This window comes from Coturnix japonica, chromosome 1 (assembly GCF_001577835.2).
Source record: "Coturnix japonica isolate 7356 chromosome 1, Coturnix japonica 2.1, whole genome shotgun sequence".
NCBI lineage: Eukaryota > Metazoa > Chordata > Aves > Galliformes > Phasianidae > Coturnix > Coturnix japonica.
The window spans coordinates 14420546-14443688 of record NC_029516.1 but is presented as its reverse complement, the minus strand read 5'-3'; the positions used below and the strand labels follow the sequence as shown (position 1 = coordinate 14443688).

Here is a 23143-nt window from a genome sequence, read left to right as displayed (position 1 = left end):
TTGGTATCTTTCCTCCATTTAGCATTTAACTACGTGACTACTGTACAGTATGCCTAAATAGGGACTTAATTATACAGTATAGCCATTCTGTGTTTTTGTTGTTGAGTAGGTAGTCATTGCAGTGAAACAATGTTTAAAAATATCAAATTGGAGCTGCCTATATTATGAGTGTTTGTGGGCTTGCACTTAGTTGTGTGAATTAAAGTGGTTTGGAACTTATTATGTCTAGGTCTTTGGACCCTCGCAGGCAAGGACTATTAGGTAGAGGTACTGTAGGAGTACTGAAATATGTATCCATTCCTACATCCAAATGCAGGATTAAATAGGAAGCAGAGAAAGTAAAACAAAAGCGTAATGTGCTTATTCAGACCATGATACGGTTTTTAAACCCTTAACTCCTCGGTATTGTTTACTTTCCTTCCTCCTACGGGACCTTGTTTAGCAGTATCGTATTTTCAGGGGCTCTCTTCAGTGCTGAGGTTCCCAATTCTTATTCTCTGGTTGGATTTGTATGAACTCAGAGCATTGAATGTCTTCAAATGGTTCCCATTCACTTCTAGCTATACACCTTTTTTCCTGTGCATCTCTTCGGGTACACTGAAAAACGTTCTTCTTCAACCTTGAAATGCTTGTACATGAGATTGTAGATCATAAGTAGCTTATGCAAAGCTGCATTGATCAGTTGTTTTCTATTGTTCTCTTGTTTCCTCGTGCTGATGGCACGTTCTGCTTTTCCTAAGTAACATGATAAAACTTGGTGTGTGAAATTCTGCAGATTGTGTATTGTGTGTTTGTGCTTAATGGAATTTGTAAGTCTTAGCTGAAACAGGGTCATGCCTGGTTCTATGGCATTATAAACACAGAATGAGATTCTTTAGTCACTTTCCTGTTTTGGTTGTTGTTATTGTAAAGTACAGGCAAGACTATGCCCTGCACTGTGTGCTTTTTGCTTGTTGTGTGCTCTTAACCTTCATTTTTGTCCTTCAAAATTCTATTCCCTCAGCCTGTTTTTTTCCTGCTTTTCCCTTAAAACAACCCCTTGAGGAAGCCTCAGGGCAAGTGCTAACAAGACCAGTGCCATTCTGATTATGTGGATTGTAGGGAAGACTAAACACAGTACAGAGACAAAAGAGGTGGGCTTGCTTGGAAACGAGGTCTGCCCAGCACCGGTAGTGTGCTGATGCGTCCCTTGTCAAGGTCGCCTTTCCTCACTTGTTCCTGTGTGGCAGTGGGCTGGTAAGGAAATCTGAACCATGCTTATGTCTTGGTGGTTCCACTGTCTGTAATGAGCAGGTAGGATATCACAGAATCACAGAATTATCAAGGTTGGAAAAGACCTAGAAGATCATCCAGCCCAACCATCACCAATAACTTCCCAGTTAAATCATATCCCTCAACACAACATCCAAACATTTCTTGAACACCCCCATGGTCGGCGACTCCACCACCTCCCTGGGCAGTGCATTCCAGTGCCTGACCACCCTTTCCGAAAAGTAATACTTCCTAATGTCCAGCCTGAATCTCCCCTGGCACAGCTTGAAACCATTCCCTCTAGTTCCATCACTGATTACACGAGAGAGGAGGCCAACCCCCAGCTCACTACAACCTCCCTTCAAATAGTTATAGAGAGCAATAAGGTCTCCCCTGAGCCTCCTCTTCTCCAGGCTGAACAATCCCAGCTCCTTCAGCCGCTCCTCATAAGGGCTGTGCACCAGACCCTCACCAGCTTCGTAGCCCTCCTCTGAACGCATTCTAGGGCCTCAATGTCTTTCTGGCAGTGAGGGGCCCAAAACTGAACACAGTACTTGAGTAGCAACCCTGGCAGTCACTTCTTCCAGTGCAACATGCATTATTCAAATACAGATGAATGGTTAATTAACCTGTACATGTTTTTCTACATACACCTTGTTGCTTTGTTGTTGTTTTGATTGTTTGCTTATTGTTATTCCTTTTAGTTTTTCCTTGAGGGGAAAACATGCAACTTGTTAAGTAGCTTCTTGTTTTAGCACTGAAATATGCCCTTGTTTTTTTCTGTTTCTTTTTTTTCTTTGCAATTATGCTTTGTACCCCTATGTAGAATTTTCACTTATCCTGTTCTTTATTAGATACAGCTTTCTGTAGTATGTGATCAATATAATCTGATCTGCCTTCTGATGGAGAGCTTTCTTATTATTTTCTCACCTCTAAGTGAAGAAAACTTTAAACATGGGACCCAAAAAAAAACCCTTTAGTGTTTGTACTGTAACAGTCAGCTGGTTTTCAATGTGACTGAAAAAAATGGCTTTTGTTTTTAGTCATTATTATTTTTAAGTCAGTCATATTGATAAAACTGAATGCCAGTATATGGGGTTGAGCTGATTATTTAACAGTAAACTAAATGTTGTAATCACTGTTGTTCTTATCTTCTGGCACACTGAGCTAGAATGTTTCATAGAGAATTTGGCCTGTGGGTGATACAGAACCCAGAGAACCTGTTCTTTGAGGAGAGGCTGAGAAAGCTGGGCTTGATCAGCCTGGAGAAAAGAAGTCTCTGAGGGATTTCATCAATATCTATAGATACCTGAGGGGAGGGTGCAAAGAAAATGGAGCCAGGCTTTTTCTGTTAGAGGCCTGGTGCCAGGACAAGAGGCCATGGGCATCAACTGGAACACAGGAGGCACTGTTTAAACACGAGGCAGCACTTCAGCACTGTGCAGGTGGCTGAGCACTGGCACAGCTGCCCAGGGGCTGTGGATCTCCTCCTTGGAGATCTCCAGAAGCTGCCATGCCATGGCCCTGGGCACCCTGCTCTGGGGGTCCCTGCTGGGATGGGGTTTGGCCAGTGGGACACACAGGGTACTGCCAGTTGTACTGTGATTTGTACTGATACAAATTCTTGAGCTCCACTCAAACACAAAAGCTTAGATTTCATAAGTAGGGAATTTCTGAATAACGTGTTTATATATGAGGGAGCTTTGCGTCTTTCTGTCCCTCTACACTTGCTGTATTAGGGAGTGTGTTCTTTTGTCTATAATGTAAGACTGGTGAATTCTGTCAGGGCAGCGGAGCTCCTGAAATAGCACTGAGGGGCATTATTGATGTAACTGGTGTTTATCAGAGTTTCTGAAAGATTATCTCTGATCCCACAGATTCACAGAGGGGAGGTGAGATCAGGCTGCTTTTTGTTGTTTGTTTTGTGTTTTTTGTTGTTTTTCTCCTTTTTTTTTTTTTTTTTTGTCCAGTAATGTGTTTTTCAGGGATGCATAATTCTTGTGCACATATTTAACTGAAGTACTTATTCTAAGTGGGTTTTTTCTTGCCACACCCATGCAGAGATTTGCTAGAAAAGTGGGGCTTCCACAGTCATGTCATTCTCAGAAGAAGAATATATCTAAAGAGCAAGGAGAGATGAGTAGAGCTGGTTTCAGGGTTCAAAGTTGTTAATACAGGTTAGGCATTTTGTACTAAAATGCATACTCCAAATAAATACTTCTGCGATACTGATTCGGAAGTGCTTTGCATAGAATCGTAGAATCTTAGAGTTGCTCAGGTTGGAAAAGACCTTCAAGATCATCAAGTCCAACCTCAACCTAACCATACTACCCCTAACTCCCCACCATGAAATCATGTCCCTGAGCACCACATCCAAATGGTTTTGTAAACACATCCAGGGATGGTGACTCAACCACCTCCCTGGGGAGCCTATTCCTGTGCTTAACAACCCTTTCTGTAAAGAAGTTTTTCCTGATATCCAACCTAAACTTACCCTGGCACAACTTGAGGCCATTTCCCCCCTTTCTGTCACCAGTTAGAAGAGACCAGCCCCGCTCTCACTGTAAGCAGCTTTCAGATATTGGAAGAAGCAATAAGGTCTTCCTTCAGCCTCCTTTTCCCCAGACTGAACAGCCTCATTTGTTCAGTGTCTCCTCATATGGCATATTCTCCAAGCCCTTCAAAGGAGTGGCTTTTGATCTGTTTGCTGTTTGTATGTTTGGAAAGCTTTCACTTTTTTCCAATTTTTTATTTTGTTAATACATAAAATGCCTAATACAGCAATAACTTCTGTTGCTACTTCTAGCATAAAAGCTAAAAAGTATCCAGTATATCATGCTTGTATAATTTCTGTCTGTCAATAGAATATGACAGCATGCAACTATTGAGAGGAGCTGCTGACAGAAGGAGAAAAAAAACAACCAAATTAGTAAGTAGCAAATGAGTTGCAGTCACTTGAAGAGGTCATGAAAAATCTTTTTTAATTTTACATTCTTTAATACCAATATGGCACTTCTTCAAATTAGCAAGAAATATAGGAAATGTAGAGTACGATAACGAAACTATTGCTCATTTTTGTCTTTTATCTCTTAATGTTTAAATCTATATTGCTATATGAGAAAGTGTATTATAATTCTCTAATGATCGCATATTATATACAAGTTGCAGATGACACCAAGCTGGCAGGAACTGTCTATTTGCTTGAGGGTGGGGAGGGTCTGCAGAGTTAGTGATCTGGACAGGCTGGAGAGCTGGGCTGAAGCCAATGGGATGAGGTTCAACAAGTCCAAGTGCCAAGTCCTGCACCTTGGCCACAACAACCCCAGGCAACACTACAGGCTTGGGGTAAAGTGGCTGGAAGACTGTGTGGAAGAAATGGACCTGAAGGTGTTGGTTGATGCACATGAGCCAGCAGTGTGACCAAAAAGGCCAATGGCACCCTGTCTTGTATCAGAAATAGTGTTGCCAGCAGGAGCTGGGAAGTGATCACCCCTCTGTACTCAGCACTGGTGAGGTCACAGCTTGAGTACTGTGTTCAGCTTTGGGCCCCTCGCTGCAAGAAAGACATTGAGGCTCTGGAGCATGTTCAGAGAAGGGCAATTGAGCAGTGAGGAATCTGGAACACAAGACCTATGAGCGACTGAGGTAACTGGGATTATTTAGTCTGGAGAAGAAGCTTGGGGAGATTTTATAGCTCTCTGCAACTACTTGAAGGGAGGTTGTGGTGATGTGGGAGTCAGTCTCTTCTCCCATGTAACTAGTAATAGGAGGAGAGGGAATGGCCTCAAGTTACAACAGGGGTGATTCAGATTGGAGGTTTTTCCTAACAGCTTCTCCAAAAGAGTGGTTAGATGCTGGCACAGGCTGCCCAGGGAGGTGATGGTGTCACTGTCCCTGGAAGTGTTCAATAAACATTGATATGTAGTACTGAAGAACATGGCTTAGTGGGAAATACTGATGATAGGTCAACAGTTCAACTGGATGAACTTGGAGGTCTTTTCTAACCTTAGTGACCCTATGATTCTGTATAAATTTGTATGTGTGCTGCTTGATTGGACATAAATACACATCATTTTCAGATCCACTTCAGTTTTGTGGTTTTGGTTTTTTTTTAAAGTTAAAATAAAGGCTGGGAAATTTGAAAGTGGTAATGAAAATGAGACTAACTCTGTTTGACAGGACTCACGATGACTGAGAATGTGTTGCATCAGAGCATCAGAGAGGGGGGAAAAATGTTGTGGGTGGAGGAAATTCTTTCATAATGTAAGAAAAAGAGGTATTTAGAAGCATTGTATTTAAGAATTCATGTTGATAAAAGGGAAATACATTTAGCAGTATGTAAACATAACATTTAGAATTTGCTTCTTAGGAGATCTGAAAGTTTTAAAGTCTATTGGGATGTAAAGATGTAAGAATTCATATGAATGCCCTTTTTTAATAAGCCATCTACTTATTGTGAATGGCAAATAGCCTTTGTAGTCTTTGCTACTAGATTTAGTTGCATGTTCTTTGCAATAGCTTGTGCTGTTGGTTGTCACATATTTGGGTTAGGGGTCATTGAAGGGGCAGTTAACTTGCTCTCTGAAAGCAGCGTTACTGGATTTTGGCTTCACGTGCAAAGCGTTTTTATATTCAGAATATCTACCTTTCACAGAAACTGTGGACATTTTAAGTATTGAGATAGTTCATAGGTGGTTATGGATGGTGTGCTCTGAGAAAATACAAGAGGAAATTGGAACTACTCAGCAGATTTCGACTTACACTCTTGACTGTGTTTAAGAATGGGTTATCTAAATGTATGACTGTATCATGTATAGAAATAATCATTCTGGTGCTGTTTTAAGATGTACGTGTGTAAAACCTTGTGTTCATACAGATAACTGTTTTGTACCAACCTCTGAGATCATTGCTGTAGAAGAAACTGAACAGAACAAGAAACAGCGTAGCACTGGCAAATGGCAAAAGATGGCAAAGCCCCATGCTTTCACAGGTAAGGCTCATAGCAGCTCAGGAGGCACATGCTGATTATTTTGTTGGAGATCTCATAGGGCAGACTGGAAAAGGAATCTTCAGGATGAATACTGTTATATTTTTGACAGAATAGATGTATATAAGATATCTTTTAGTATGTATTTATATTTCCTTTTTTTGAAAAATTAAACCCTTCTTTTAGAAACATGCAATTTGAGTTACATTGTAAAGTGCTAGCTAACGTGTTGTATTCCTGCTGCTAGATGGATCATAGAATCATAGAATTACCCAGGTTGGAAAAGACCTTGAAGATCAAGTCCAACCGCAGCCTAACCTGTACCCTAACTCTAAAAACCCTCCACTAAATCATATCCCTGAGTACCACATCCAAACAGCTCTTAAACACACCCAGGGATGGCGATTCAACCACCTCCTTGGGGAGCCTGTTCCAGTACTTAACTGCAGTAGAACAATCAAAAGGGAAAGATCTGCAGTAGAACAATCAGAAGGAAATCAAAAGGCTGAAAAACCGACCCCTACATGTTTGGGGCTTTTGTTTTGTTTTTCTCTTTTTTAATTATCCCTTACTGTCAGAATGTGTGCATACAAATGTTGTTTGTGTTACTGACTGTGATTTTAAAGTGCCAAGAAAATGTTCAGGCTGTTTTGGGGAAACAGTGCTGCAGAGCTGGGACAAATGGGATTGCTCATACAGCAAAGGTTTATTTTATAGACTGCTTTCTTCGCATTCAGTCCTTCAGTATTACTGTTTGGTGATGCTATAGATGGAAAGGGAAGATTCTTATGTTCTCATCAACCTGGTTCAGAATGCACCAGAAGATTTAAACTTTTTTCTACTATTACTGTTTTAAAAACTACTTCTAATCAAATTTCAGCTTTATGAAATTAAGTTTACCCTGTTCTGTTGGTTACATGGCAGTTGATATAGGTATATGCCAAACCCTTGTAGGCTTGTTGCCATTTATATCAGATTGGCAGTGCAGACTTGAGTATAGCTTAAAAAAACAGTGTATGCTTAGTGGACTTGTGAATGTCTTGTGTATCAGTTTATGGAGAATTGATTGCATTTGGCATTTGAATATCTGCTGTGAGGTGAGGTAAGGACCAGGAGCAGATATTTTCACTTATTTTTTCAATTTTACCTTTTATGCTCTGAATCCTTTCATTTGCAGAAATGTGTACTGAGAGTTGATTACCACTTCTTCAGAAAGGCAGGTGTTTCAGAGGTGTGTTTGAAATGCATTTGCCATTTCACAGCACAGTTTCATTGTGTCTCCTCTTACTGATTTGTTGATTTATTTATTTATTTTGTATAGTTTATTATGTGAAAAAAGCCCGAAATCACCGCTGGCGGTGCAGAGATGTGACGTTTTGGTGTGCTGATGAGTACTTGTGTAACCAGTGGATACAGGCACTGAAAGAGTTACTTGAAATGCAGAGTAAGTTGAACTGAAGCACCATCATTTGCAGCACAATTTTATGGACATGTGTGATAATTAAGATTATTTTGGGATCTCTGGTATGTTTTTGAACTTTCAAGGCTAGCTTCTGCTCAGGAAGTAAGTGAGGTGGGAACTGAAATGTCTCGTTTCTCTTGTCATTGCTTCACATCATGCGTATTTCCTAAGCTGTACTAAATGTGTATTTTACTCTCATCAGTCAAGACTAAAATGTCTTGCACTTTTTCCCTGGACGTATTTATTTATTTATTTATTTCAAAGTAGAGGCACATTGGAAACTTAGCAGAAATTTTAAATATTTTAATTTTGAGAAAGAGCAAGTTTAAGATTAGAAGCTTGGGGTACTCTGGAGATCCAAGGACAAGTATTGTAGTAATTTTTACACTTGTGGGTGACTTTTTCTGCTTCATATATCTACTCTAAGTCTTTGCCAACGTATGAGGGCTGCTCCAATAATAATGTGTCCTGTTTTCTTATGTTGGCAGATGTTGGTGGTATGGCAATAGAGATTGAATCTCCCCACCAGCATTTTGTACGTGTTGTTGCTGTGTGACAGATGGCAGCAGAGGGGCAATCTGACAAAATGGCATCTGACATAGAAGTGCATATGAAGCAAAGCTGTGTCACTGAATTCCTCTATGCAAAAGAAAAAACAACCCATCTGCTGACATTCGTCTACACTTGTTGAACATTTGTGGAGATCATCAAGTAGATGTGAGGCAGTGGGTGGTGTGTGTTAGCATTGGTGACAGCATTCTGGATGGGCATGCAGATTTTTGAGTGTGACGTACAGACTCTTGTTTGTCACTGATGAGAATGCATAGCAAATGGTGGTTACTGCATTGAGAAACAGTGTTCTGTAGCTGAAAATTTCCTCTATCAAATAGTGTTATTGTTCTCTTTGTTATAATAAACAAACAGGAAGCATTACTTTCAGAACGATTGACTTAACATTTGTAGAAAGAGTTCTGAGTAATAATTTCTGAAACTTTTGGACATTTACTTTTTGGAAGGCTGAGTGCAGTTTAGTAGGACTTATCTGTGTCAGAGGCACCTCAATACCTGTCAGGAATTAGTAAGAAGGAAACAACTCCACAACAGAAGACAAGCCAGGAATAACAGTGGTACAGTCTCAGCTGTGTCTGAGCAGGATGAAGGATAGCAACAGGTCCCATCTACAGCCTGGACAACACAAAGTGATGCTGTCCATCCAGGGGGCCAGACAGGAGCAGCAGGAGGTGGGTTGGAGGCAGGTCTGGAGAAAAGATACCTACAACATAGGTCTGAGTTCCATTTGAAAGTCAGAGAAGAGACTGGAGAGAGACAGGTACACCTAAAATGTGATTCAGGTGAGGACTTAAGCTTCAGAGTCCAGAAATAGATCTTCAACAAAAAATGTTTGTTTGCACAGGTGTTGAATGCATTCTTCTTACTAATGATTTTCTTTTGCATGTGTTCCATGTGGGGCCTGTCTTCCAATAAAGTCATTTGAGAAATGGATTTTGTGCACTTACTAATTGGATCAGTGAGATGTATGGCCTGGTCAGTTATCTCCGTCTGAGTAAAAATGTTTTTTCTATTAGTAACTTTCAGAAAAGGTGATATTCTCAGTAAAGATAGTGCTTTGAGCCTTTAGTAACTTTAAACCATCCAAACAGTCTAGCTTTATTTAGCTGGATTTATTATGTAAGTGTATTGATCTAATACTTGTTAAAAATAAAAGTTTAGAACATTGTCTAAGGAAGTACAAATGTTCTAACAGATAATTGTGTTCTATACTAGAGTGTAGACCAAAGCAGTTGCTTGTGTATATTAATCCATATGGAGGAAAACGACAAGGGAAGAGGATTTATGAACAGAAAGTTGCTCCACTCTTCAGTTTGGCTTCTATTTCTGCTGATGTTGTTGGTGAGTAAAGAATGTTTTAATACCTTAATAAACAGTGTATAGATTTTAAAGCATCTCTGTGTAGCTTAATTTGGTACTACTGAATCTCTCCATTTATTAAATACTTTTTTAGTTTTACTGTTTAAAAGCAATTGTTCACTTACACAGTTTTTAGTGAAATGTTTTTTACATTTACCCTGTTTTATCAATTCTTTCCTCGGCATAAAATTCTTTGAAGCATGGCTTATGGGCAAGTTGATTTTTATGGTCATACTGGCAATAGTTATCCTTATTAATAAATTAATAACAATCTTAACAAATGCATATACCTTTTTATAACAATATTTTATGACATTAATTTTTAAGTGTATATTTTTTCATTTCTTCATAGTAACTGAACATGCTAACCATGCTAAGGACAACTTATTTGAAGTTAATATTAGTAAATATGATGGGTAAGTAACTTGATTTGCTTATTTTTTTTTAGTGAGCTGATATATTCTGTAATATGTGTTCTCATCTCTAACTCAAAATAGCATTAATTGATTATGCATTTTTTGCTGCAGATCAAAGATTCAGGATGTGTTCTTTTCACAGTAGGATGTGCACATTTAGGAGTATCAAAGGAAAACTGCACCGTTTCAGTTAGCGTGTTCAACACATCATTATATTTCACTCAAATCAATTGTGTTTGCATGAGGCTGTTGTGCAGATCATTGTAAGATTACTTTCGCTGATCCAGAAACTGAGCATTCTGTGGCAGCCTGGAAGGTATCATGAAGTATTTTGTATTATAGATACCTTTGACACATACATGAGTCCAAAAAATTGCTTTAGTGGCATCTTGACTATGTGTAAAACCACTCTTGCCAAGTGCAAATAACTGTCAGGTTATTTAGCTTTATATTTTTCACCTGCTTTTGTTCTGTTTGTGAAGTTACTGGTTTAGAAGAAGACCAAGCTTAACAGTAAAATTGCATGCTGTTATGTCTGCTGTAGAAGCAAAATATTTTAGTAAATAAACTAGTCATTTCAGTTCTGTTTCATGACATGAAATTAGTTATATAGAGATAAAATAATAAAAATAGGTATGCAGAACCTATGTAAATGAGCTCATATCTACAGTATTTTAAAGTTATGTCTTCCTATGCTTGGAGGCAGGTGCTTTTAGCTGGTAAATTACAAAAATAAAATATCTCTTATCTCTTCAGAGTATTCTTGCAAATCTGCATGCATGGTGTAAATCAAGGAAATATATGATGTTGGCAAATTGTTAGAGTTAAAGCTAAATTCACAAATTGAATTCCTTGACTTCAAAGCAAGTTTCTGGACCTGCTTTAAAATGAAGTGTTCTTTTGTGGTTTTGGGGTTTTTTTTTTGTTTTTTTTTTTTTTTTCCCCATACTAACACTTTCCTTAATATTGCAAACATTCAGAGAAAGTACCTTAGAAAAAAATAGTTTAAAATGGTAACTTTTCATCTGGCTTAAGTATATGTAGTACTGAAGGTTGATGCAATTCCAGTACAGAATTGGGAAGAAAATTAAGCCAGTCAATGTCAAGAATTGGTTATTGTAAGAAGAGGTTCCCAAAATGGTAATCGTTCTGTCTTGCAGGGTTTTTCAGCAGCTATCTAAATTATCTACTCTCATGTGAGATTCTAGAATCTATAACTGGTCTTGTTAGTTTAAAGGGGACTCCATCTCTACTGCAGTGTTATAGTCTTTACTAGACTAAATCTATAAAGGTTATGTATTGAGAAGTAGTTTAGCATGAAAGTTCTAACACTTTATGTTGATGTAAATTACTATTAATGTAAACTATATGCGTTGTTGCTAGTTGTCCATGTTTACATTCTCATTAAGGCCATTTAATATTTCACCAGAAAAATCAAGGTGAATAGTTTTAGGAAGTACATGAAAATAAATTATTAAACAAATTTTGAGACTTCTAAGGAAAGGAGGAAGGCGATAGGCGATGTTGTAATTTCAAGTGCGAAGACAAGCAGAGGGAATCCTTGCCTCTTTAAAAGGACTGTTAACTCTCTACACTAGAAACAAACAAGCAGAAACTTACATAACAAGAGCTGCTGAATCTTACTATGCACTATATCTGTATTGAACTGCAATAGTTGCATTTTCTAAGAAGTTTAGGAATAAGAGCAGTAGTCTGAAGCTTATGAGTATGACGTTGAGGCATGTAGCTCCAGACAGAAGTGTTTCTACCATATTGGGCTATGTAGCAAAATTAAAAGGAGGATGAGCTTTCCCTGTTCTAAAGTTAGCTTCTAGAATGTGATAGAATCTCTTCCTAGCAACTTGTTTTTACAGCAGGTGTCACTGATTGTAGTGGTACTTGAAACATTTTTTTCACACATTCAAGCAATGCCTAGTGTATACTTTTTCTTAAAGAATTTCTGAATCTCTCTGGTTGTTCCAGTTTAGATCTTGTTTTGGTGGGGATTGCTTTTGCTTTCTTTAATGTGACTGAGATTAAAAAAATTGGCCGGAGCAGTGCGTGTTTTTACAATCTTTTGACTCTTCCATGCCCAGATTAGACCTCAGTGGCAGCCTGGGAACCGCCAGCTGTATTCTAAGCCTGACTTTTGGTCATCATGCACAGGGGTGTTTCTGTGGTGAACAATGATGTTAGGAAGCTGTTCTTCTATCATGCTACTTTTTAAACAGCAGATCATGTGATTAACTGGAAAATAAAAAAATAAATAAAACACACGTTTGCATGATGGGTTTTATCTTCAATTGACTCTTTTCAAATGCAGGAAAAGGCTTGTTGGATTCCTATATCCAATGGTTGTTCACCTGTCCCCACAGATCACTTCTGTTAAGTGATTATTCCTTCGTTGAGTGATGAGATTCTTCATCTCTTCCAGATTCTCTATTTGGGAAAGATATGCTTGAATTTCTTGGGACTCAGTGAAGATTCCTAATGATAATTGCTTCCTTGCCTTCTGAGCATCTATGCTTCAGGCATATTGTTTAAACCTTTTATATGTGTTTTCTGTTTGCTCTTCCCATGTCTCCTGATACAGATTTTCTGTGCTGAGTGTACTATTCTAATAGCTCAGTGGTAGAGTGGCTTCCTCTTGAAGATGGTTACTTAAAGTACCATGCATGCATTAACACAGTACAGGTTCTTGGAGACTGCTATGTAGAATGACTACAGCATGCTGTAGTACTGTGCGAATAATGACTGTGTTTAGAATTAATCTGATATGGGTAAGGATGATAGTGGAACAAGCCTATACAAAATTGTTTCATTTTTTTTCTAGTTTTTGAGTTAGTTCACAGAGTGGTTGAAATTGGAAGGGGGATGATAGATCATTTAAGACTCATTCATCTCATGGACCTCATCTTCAGGTCCTTTAGTGTTGCTACGTGGGTCACTCTGAAAGTAATGCCTCCTATTTCTTTCCATGGGAACTAAAACAGCTACATAAAGCATGCTAACATTATTAGCTACAAAACATTGTTTTTCAATGCAGTCACCATTATCTGTTTTCACCAGTAATGCCTGCATACAAATGAAAATAAATGTTTTAGGACTGTCCCTAGTGTGGCTAGTGTTTCACTGCTGAAACATATCACTCCACTCACTGTGCCAACGTCCAATGTTTGTTCTCCACATATGTTTGGCAAGCGAAGATGAATGTCAGTTGGAGTCATTTTTTCCACACAGAGGAATTCAGTGACACACCTTTGCTTCATATGCACTTGTGTGTCAGACACCGTTCTGTGAGACTGCTCCACTGCTGCCTTTTGTCACACAGCAACAAAGTGTAATGGAATACTGGGGGGAGGTTCAAACCCTATTGCCGTACCATCAACATCTGCCTCTGAGGTCACAGGCCAGCCTAGCAAAATAGGAAACATTAATTTTAGATCAGCCCTTATAGTTGACTGATATCTTAACAAGTGAAATGCTAGTCCAATAGAAAAAGAAATTCAAAATGGAAGAAGCACTCTAGGAAGGTAGGAAGGTCTCTCTTAGAGTAGTCCTGCACTAGGTACCTTCATACACGTGTCTCACACGTTGATGATCTGATGTTTGCAATGAGTTTGATTGTGCTAATTTTGTGTAAGTGATTTTTTTTTTATTTTATTTTTCAACTGTCAATATTTACCCTCAGTAGGAATACAAGTTCATATTATTCATCACTGAGTCTGCATATACTGTTTGTTACGTAAAGAACACTTATTAGCACAGCATAGACCTTAAACTGATGTGGAAATTTTTGCCTCTTAGAGGCTACTCAGAAAGATGAGACAGGTTTCTGAAGCTGAGAAGTAAAGTAGCTAAGCTTTGAAAAGATAAATTCATTACGAAAGTGAGAAACAAAACTCTTTTCTCCCTTCTGTCAGTCTCTTAGGTCTTGACTTAGAGTTGGACTGTGTTTTATAAGACTGTCTTCTCCATTTGTGGAATAAAAAATGACTGGTTTCTCAGAATTCCCTTATGCTGAATAAACAGTAATAAGTAAATCTAAATCATCAGCTCTTAAATACTAAATCAGCTAACTTGTCCAGTGGGATATGTGCTCACTCTGCAATATCTGCTGCTGACTATGTGGAAGAGTAAGTGTTAGTTTTTGCATTGGGAATGATTGCTGTGGAAAACAGTAAATGTTCCGAATCATATATGCGTAAGTTTCAATTTGTCACATCTCCATTCAAAGTGTATTTGAATTGCTGTCTCTTGAACTCCAAAATCATAAACATTCTTAAACCAGAGTGTGCGTTTTATTATTGTGCATGAAATATATACTGCTGTAAAATAGTTTTTTACTTCCTAGTATTTGCTTGGGTGTGAACTGCTCTGAGCTTTAACACACTGAGGATCTCTGTAGCTGCTGCACCAGCTCTGACTTGAATTAATTAAAAATCAAAGTTTTGCTTCTGGTGACATTTAAAACTTTGCTTTGTTATGAGTGGTTATTTAGACATACATGACTTTTCTCTGTCTGGGCTAGTAGCATGGTCAAAAGAGCATGCAAGCATGTGCTTTTCTGTTTCTGACCTTCATGTAATGTGTATCCCTATTAAATGTGCAGTGTCGAGTCACTTCTGTCTGCATCTACAAATACCAACTTACCTTTCCTTTTTTGTAAAGGTACCTAATTGCCATTTTGCTTACTTCAGAAGCTATGTGGACAGTCTTGTTAAGTGTTTTCTTTGTACGGTTATTTTCCACTGATATCCCTCTGTATGCATACAGCAACAGAGGACAGAGAGGGTTTTTTAGGTTGCATTTTGCCATTTTTCAAACTTTACAGAGCTGTCCAGGTGCATTTGTAGTTGTGTAGCTTGAATTTTTTTTTCTGCTTTTTGTTTAATGCAGAGTTGACTGTGAGCTATTATAGTCTGTAGAAGCGGATGAGGAGAAGACAGCTATTTCGATGTGCATTGCATGCCCTAAGTAGAACATTTGCCGTGCTGTTTATTGACTGTTAGTGTGCATTCTAATTTGTGTTTCCTGGCAGTGTTGTTTGTGTTGGTGGGGACGGCATGTTCAGTGAAGTGATGCATGGTCTCATTGGAAGAATGCAGAAGGACTCTGGCATAGACCAAAATAATCCCAAAGCACCGTTAGCCCAGTGCAATATAAGGATTGGCATAATTCCTGCTGGTAAGAAGGGGTTAACTTTCAGATTACTTCTTTGATTTCTAATTGAATTTTTTTTTTCTTATTCATAACATCTCAAAATTAGAACTAAGCTTGAGAAACAAACAATGGTATTACATAACAGCACCAAAATGAAGTCTTAAATGTGTAGTTCTGGAGAAATTTATTGTTTTTTCCTTGCTCTTTTAATTTGTCTTATTTTATGTTAATACTAGATAAGATGTTGATAGTAATGCTTTTGCTAATCTGAACATGTTAATGAGTTGACTTTATTGATCAGAAACTTACCTGGAGGAAAAAAACATGGTTTTCCAGTTCCATATGCTCCACAAGCTTAATTAGAATTGCAGTGAGAGCCTCCTGGTGTTCTGACAGCAGTTTGAATCTAGCGGGGTTTTATGTTGTTCTTTTTTCTTCTTTACCTTGGTTGTTACCACAGAACGCATCACCTACTGTAGCTGAGGAACAGTCCCCGGGATCCAGGCAGGGTTGCACTTTCTGCTCTGGCTACTCTTTTAGAGAAGCAAGGTGCTGTAACTTCCCAATTCAACCACGTTTTCAGGCAATCCTGACTGCTGTCATTGAAAGGCATTTGTGAAAACTGTCATTATTCCCCTTTTTTGATAACTTCTTCATTGATCACAGTAACTTTTTGGATGAATCTAAGTGGAGTGACCCATACATTGTCTCACTCCTCCAATTTGCAGGATACCTTCAGAAGGCCACTTGCATGACAGTGCCGCCCAAAATTATATTAATTCTTGCAGCTGTTCAGTGGCATCTGCAGTTTCAAGGACTGTATGAAAAGACAAGTGCGCTTTTCAGTGCCACTGATATGCTGTTCTCTTTTCCTTGCCAGACACTTGAGATCTGAATTAAAGAACTGAGATGTGAAATAAATGTTACGAGTGTCTGGCTAGAACTAAAACACGGACTTTATGACAAAATTTAACATCAGCGATAAAAGTACATCAGGTGAAATAGAATATTTCTACCCTCAGGCATTAGGTGACTCGTTTATGTGCCTTATATCTTTGTGAAGAATGCATCTAAACCTGAATGTCTGAATTGTTGCTTGAAAGAAGTTTAACTTATATTAGCCATACAGTAAGGATCAGTTACCTGCAGGTTGTAATGTGAATATTGCTATTGCTTTATATTTTTTCATTCCTGTTTTTAGCAAATATGTTAGAAGTTCTGTGTGGGATTTACTATATATAGGCATACTCTGATCTTATTTGTTGAAGCTTAGTATTAAAATCAGATGTAAATTAAAACAGTAGAATGAGAAGTGTTCCACCCTTCGTTTCCCTTACTCAGTTTTGTTTATTAGATAAGAGCTTTTGCTTACATGATCTGGTTTCAGAAAAATTTGGTTCTTGGTGATAGTAGTGACAATAAGTAGGCGTTTAGAAAAAAGAGAACATCATTGTTGAAAGCTATTTCTTTGCCCATAGGAAAAGGAAACAAACTAGGAGCATCATAAAACTGAAATATTAACCTTGCTTTTAAAATGTTTTTTTGATGTTTTTTTTTCCAATTGCAACTGAAAAGTATGAGCTTCACTGGGGCTTTAGTATTGCTAACATGTATCAAGTTATCCTCTCTTCTGTGCTTTAGTGCTTCTGTCGATATTGTCCTGTGTTGCAGCTTTTTACTGTTCAAACGTACGCTACATGCTGTTTTCCTGAGCTAACCAGAGGTACAGCCGTGCAATCAGTACTAAGGCTCAAACATTTTCAAGTCGTTATTCTTTATAGTGGTGTATATAGTGGGAGCCTGAAGTTCTGATAATCAGGTTTTTGGGATTTTAGAAGCACTGAAGATAATTCATGTCTTGATCTGTTTGTATCTTGTGCAATATTTAAAATGCTTCATTAATGAAAATATGAGAAAATTGTTACAGGAATATGAATTTGGTCTGTTTATCAAGCTCACTGAGTAAATCTTAACCCTTTTTTAGCATACATTGCTATCATAGAGACCTGAAATTGTGTATTATGAAATAATCAAGGCTGTGCATTGCGGTGTGCTTGGGAAGGCAGCATGATTTCTTCTTTTTCCAGCTTCTGGTGAAGCTGTCTTTGGTGCCGCCTATGAGACTGTTGGGAGGCAGTGTGCTTTACTTGATGTGATGCAGTCCTGAGCATGTATTTACTCCAGCAGATCTTTTAGTTCCCTAAGAAAGTAGAGTTTGTTCCCAGATAAATTAAATCCTCAAATAGAAGTAGTTGTATTTCATCTGTGGTTTTTTGTTTGGTTTGTTTGTTTGTTTTTGTGGTTATTTTTTAGCTAAACTGACAGCCCTAAAATAAAAGGTGAAAAGCAGTAATGCAGTGCAAATCATAGAGGAAAGCTTCATCCATAGTGCTTTTTCAGCTCATTACAACATTTTCTTTAAACCTTAAGAACGTGTCAGTGGATATTGAAGACGAACGTTACCCAGAGATTAAGTTCTAAAGTCTAGTTTATTTTGTGTAGTTTATTCAGTGTTGACAGGAGCCTGGGGTAAGGTGACAGCATCTCAGTGGTGCTGCTGTATTAACATGGCACAGTGCTGTGCTTTTGTTGTGTGAAGGCTGCCTGTATTGAAAATAGCGCTCAATTCAGCACACTTGATCTTTGCTCAGAGACTGTCGATTAATTGAAGGTTTGAAACTACAAATGAAACAAATGTTAAAGTGTTTTAATGCAAAATCTCTCTGATGTTTTTTTGAGGAATTAGCTTTATTTTGCAGGCAGAATCCCATTCTCCATTGTCTTCTTAAAATTTAATAGCTCTTGTGAGGCATTTATTTCTGAAGAGAGCCTTTGCTTGGCTCTTCTAGGGTTGCTGGCAGTAGATTGTTCCAACTCCTTTATGCGCCTTTTGTTTAAGAAAAAAATAAAGATGTTATATATTTTCTTGCATGTTTTTATGAAATAACTTGTATTTTAATTTAGATGAATGAAGGCTCCTATTCAGATAGCTTTCTTAACTTCAGAATTTCTGTATTAGTTGCAGCCATTCTTTAGATCTGCCGGTTGACTGTATTTCCTGTTGGAAGTGCTCAGAAGTTGTAGCAACCAGACAGTTCCACACTGTAGTGTGGTAACTAAAAGGCAGAGCACCTACAGAAACTTCTCTTTAGTTACTATTTCCTGCTAGTGCCAGCTAGCCTTAAAGCAAATTCAGCTGTGCTTTTTCACTGTATCCAGGGTGATTGATAGTATGCCTATGTAAAACTTAAAACCAGAGAGAACCTTTTATATTTTAAATGTGACATTGAGATTTTGTCCAGATGTTTTACTGCTAAAATTATACGCTCTAGAGTAAGCCAGAGTAATTCATATATATATATATTTCATATATATATTTTAACTAAACCTGGCATAGAAGGAGACAAAGCCATCAACTGCGGTTGGAAGCTCCTCTAGTAAAAGAGAAGTGATCAGATTAAATGCCCTTGTCATCTCAGCAGGTAAAAAAAATCTTGCTGCACTCTGTGCTATGGCATGATATTAATGCAGTTTTACTCCTTATGGAAGCTGATGGCCTACCCTGGGAACAGAGGACAAATCTTCCAAGTGTTAGGGAGGATTGTGTAACATGCAGAAACAAAGTGTTAATTGCTGTCACAATAGGCTTCTAGCATATCCAGTTCCTTCTTTTTGCTTCAGTCAAACTGATGACCTAATGTCTAGGATTGAAGTGTATATGCTGAATGTAATCAGCATATTGATGTGTAACTGTGGAAAGTAATGCTAAACACTGCTAAAAAGGCTTCTTACATGAAAAAATGGATTCATTCACAAGTTCCTAAAGGAGATAGAAATGAAATCATCGGGTGTGACTGGATCCCTACACCACTGCCTGCCAGGCTGTAACATTTTTTTAAAGATTTCCAGTGTATCCACAGCCTTCCCTGTTATAATGTTTGTAATATTTAATGATCTTTGCAGTTTAGTTAGCAACTCATTTCAGGGTTGAATACATTCAATTTGGAAGCTGAAGTCCAGTGTTTCATGTTGCACCTTTTTAATTCCAAATCAGTTATACTTGTGGAAATGACAGAGCTAAATGCTACATTGAACATGCTGGGTCCACTGTGAGGACAAGTCAGGCGAGATTATCTTCATCTTTTAAATTTGCCATTATTGTTATTTTTGTTGTGCTGTGGTACTTAACTTCTGCTGAAGTGATTATCTACCAAAAATAAAACAGACAACATTCTCTGTAGATGTTTCTCTTTAAGCCAGCCTGTCAACCCGGAGATGTGAAACTGATTTCTTGGTTTCTTGATGCCCAAATCATTCATGGCTCCCAGCAGCAGTAACTTTGTCTGCTTACTTTTGATCATGTCAGGTCCTTGTCAGAAAAGCCACCTTTGGGTATTTCAAAACACCAAGCCTCTCAAGCAGGAATATGCAGCTACTCTGCCATTAAAGTGATTCACTTAAGATTTTATTATTAGGCTGACTTTAAAAATATATCTGTATTTACAAAAATAATAAAAACTTGCAGGAATCACACCACAGTTGTTAATCTACTTGTTTGCAGTTCAAGATACTGTTACCATGCTCATTTTTCTTTGAGAATCCTGCAAATGCTGTATTAGTGCCTTCCTCATGACCAGATTGTTGGGCATCTTACATGAAGCAATGTTAACAAGCAATGTTAACAAGCACTGAGTGTTTCTATTTTGTTATTAAATTCATTACTTATCCCAGGGTCGACATCTCACTTCTGTCATCTGCTTAGTTTAGTACTGCAGTCAGTCTTCCAGTTCTTTGGGATTTGTTATCATTTCTGTCAAGGAAAGTGGAAAAATGAATAGTCATAGCCCCAACTATGTGTTTTGTCTTGAGAAAATTAGTGGTAAATTAGTAGTCTTTATCATTTTTCAAAAGATTAGTTTGAACACTTAGGTTTTCTCTCATTTATTTTAGTGGTTAATTGTTGATTTTTATCCATAGAATGTTATGGCATGAGTTCTTTTGTATAATGAGTAAGAATGCCATGCTTTTACTCATCACTGTGGTAGCTCTTTGACTGATCTAAAGCTTGTTAGGTGGTATCTGAGCACCGTGAACAAGGGAAGGTTTGTGTTGGGTGTTGGGGGAAGTTCTATGAGAGTGGTGAAGTGCTGGAATGGGCTGCCCACAGAAACTGTGGGTGCCCCAGATCAAGGCCGGGTTGGATGGGGCCTGGGCAGCCTGGTCTAGTATTAAATGTGACGGCTGGTGGCCCTGCCTGTGGCAGGGGGGTTGGAGATTCATGATCCCTGAGGTCCCTTCCAACCCAAGCCATTTTTGATTCGCCTGTCTGGACAGTTTGTCTACTCACAGCTGTTGCACAATATTTTCATGCATACACAGTGGAGAGGTGCTGTCTGTTTATAGATTTGGTTATTTAACTTTACTGCATTTTCTGTACTGCAGATCCTTACTTTCTCTGCTTTGCCAAAAATGCTTTATGGAGAGTATAATTTACAAGCTGTCTTAACTAAATAAATATATATTAATCACTTCTTACAGTTTATTAAAAGTTAATTTGATTCATTTTTATATCATTAATAATTTTTTAAAAAATTATAGAGGGATAGAACATAGAATTTGCCTATATAGCAGTAGTGTGGCTATATGAACTCCCCTAATCAAACTGGGGAAAATGGGTTAATGAGACATGCATGGTATGTGGTAAAGATTCAAAGCAATTTGACCTATTTTGTCATGGACCAGCTAAGCTAAGGCCAAAGAGTTGTTCTGCCCTCTACACACTATTCTCAGTAGGTTCTAAGTATTAATATGTTTGGAATGAGAATGTCCTTTAGCTAAGAGACTTCAGGTATTTAGTCTGGGATTCAGCTGCCTAGCTACTGTGGTGTGGTGCCCTGATGTCTAGAGTACTACAGGAGCAGTTGGAAGCCAAGCTGAGTCGTCTGCAGCACTTCAGCACTGGTAGCTTCTGTTGTTTGGGTAACAGGGTTAATCTCCTTAGGAGAAGTTTCAAAGTGAAATTGATTCTCAGATTTTGATTATTATGCTTGGCTGTCTGCATGTTCGCTGGACAACTAAGTTCATGTTATAATCAGGGGGTGCCTAATCACTGCAGTCAGTGGAGCCTGTCAGTCTTGTGTTGCAGCTGACAGTATTTTGCTGATGTCTTATTTCCTATGGCCCTTCTGATGGTAAAAAGTGCCAATGTAATCCTCATAGCAGAATACAGACTCAGCTTGAAGAAAGTTGAAGGGCTGGATAAGTATGGTTAGGTTGTGGTTGGATTTGATGATCTTAAAGGTCTTTTCCAACCTGTGCAATTCTGTGATTCGAAGCACTAGGCTTGTACATTTAGCAGAATAAAAACAGGTCATATCTTCTAGTGGCTGTTTGTATCTTTTAAAAAGTAATGAGAGGGTTTTTTCTTGCTGAAGTGGAATTAATGAGTAGAGATGACAATGTGAGGCACAAGTAACATTTTCTGTGTACCTTGTCTAACGTGATATTGAAAGAAATTTGAGTTGTTTCCTGTTCAACTGCATATGCTTGTAGCATTGCGAACTTCAGTCTTTGAGGAGAGAGATCTTAATGACAGTGCTTCTTTTGTTCTGCACTTCTGCTCTCTAACTGGCTCCTGGAGCTGCTCCTTGCTCACAGTGGCTGCCTTCTGCCTATTGTTTGTATGGTAGAAGCTTCTTCCATGCACTTAAGTGATAGGGGAAATGATGTCCATTAACTGAGAAATGAGTCAGGGGTAGGATTTTTTTGATGTTCCTGTTCATAATGGTACATGTTCTGATTGCTTTCAAAGTGAGAAGGAACAAAAGGTGGATTTTAAATAGTGATTGGTCATTCTTCCATTTCTAATTTTCCATTATACTTCAATTTAGAATTTAAGTGCTCTCTGTCTGGCCTGTGTGTTGTAAATCAGTAGCAAATCTAATATTAGATATGTGGACAAAGCAAGTTTTTGTTTTCATGTTCCCAACCTTCCTTTTCAGGGAATTTAATCTGAGGAAAAACTATAGAGAAACAACGTGATAGATCTAGAGTCAGGTGCTATAACAAATTATGTGCATTGGTACATCTGACACTGAATTTGAAGTGCCTGCTACAGAATAGAATATAGAACTCTCCAGTAGGCTCTTAGATGGTTCTTATAGGGCACAAGGGACTGTTGTCTGGCTCTAAATGGCAGCTAATAATACTGAGTGGGCATACTGAGCGAGGAGTGGCCTGAAGTAGTTAGAAAAAACAGAATGCAGGTAAAACGTAAACTTTATCTTCTTGTGCCTTTAGGTATTTTGCTGAAGACTGTAACGGCATGTCTCTGTCTAGTTTGCTCTCCTATCAGTAAACCAACTCCTGAAAGCACATGGTTATTAACTTTCAAATAATCAAACAACACACGAGTTTGTGTTTGTAAGATGCACTGGAGGAGGGAGGGGATGCTGACAGCCTGGGACCTAGAGCACTCCCCCAGGAAGTAGGAAACTGGTATCTCTTCTTGATATCTGCGTATGCCTTCTTCACCTCCCGTAACTAATGCAAGAGCTGTAACAACATCCATAATCTTCTGATTTTCCTTCACTATCTACTATACGTTACTTTCATACATACTGGAAGGCTTTTGTACAAGAGCAAATAGGTTCTGTTTTCTGCAAGAAGAAGGTTACTGTTCCAATATAAATCATAATTTTTGTATCTGTATTTTTGTATTTACTTTGTTCCATAAAATACAAAGGGGCAGGCTGCAATAACATGAAGCTTTTCTTTGAAGGACTGTACCGATAGTACTTGCTTTGAAAAGGTATAAACTAATCTCTTGGTCTTCATTTTTCAGGCTCAACAGATTGCGTATGCTATTCAACTGTTGGCATTTCTGATCCAGTAACATCAGCTCTCCATATTATTATAGGTGAGTGGTCACAGTTC

At 38.3% G+C, this 23143-nt stretch overlaps 1 protein-coding gene across 1 annotated transcript in view; it reads left to right on the top strand.

Moving 5' to 3' along the window:
• Positions 1 to 23143, top strand: part of CERK (ceramide kinase) — a 41845-nt gene that overhangs the window by 2699 nt on the left and 16003 nt on the right. The window contains exons 2-7 of the mRNA XM_015851927.1: positions 6128 to 6241; positions 7560 to 7682; positions 9486 to 9611; positions 9982 to 10045; positions 15087 to 15232; positions 23052 to 23126. Coding sequence (XP_015707413.1) covers positions 6128 to 6241; positions 7560 to 7682; positions 9486 to 9611; positions 9982 to 10045; positions 15087 to 15232; positions 23052 to 23126 — 648 coding nt within the window. The remainder of the gene's footprint in view (positions 1 to 6127; positions 6242 to 7559; positions 7683 to 9485; positions 9612 to 9981; positions 10046 to 15086; positions 15233 to 23051; positions 23127 to 23143) is intronic.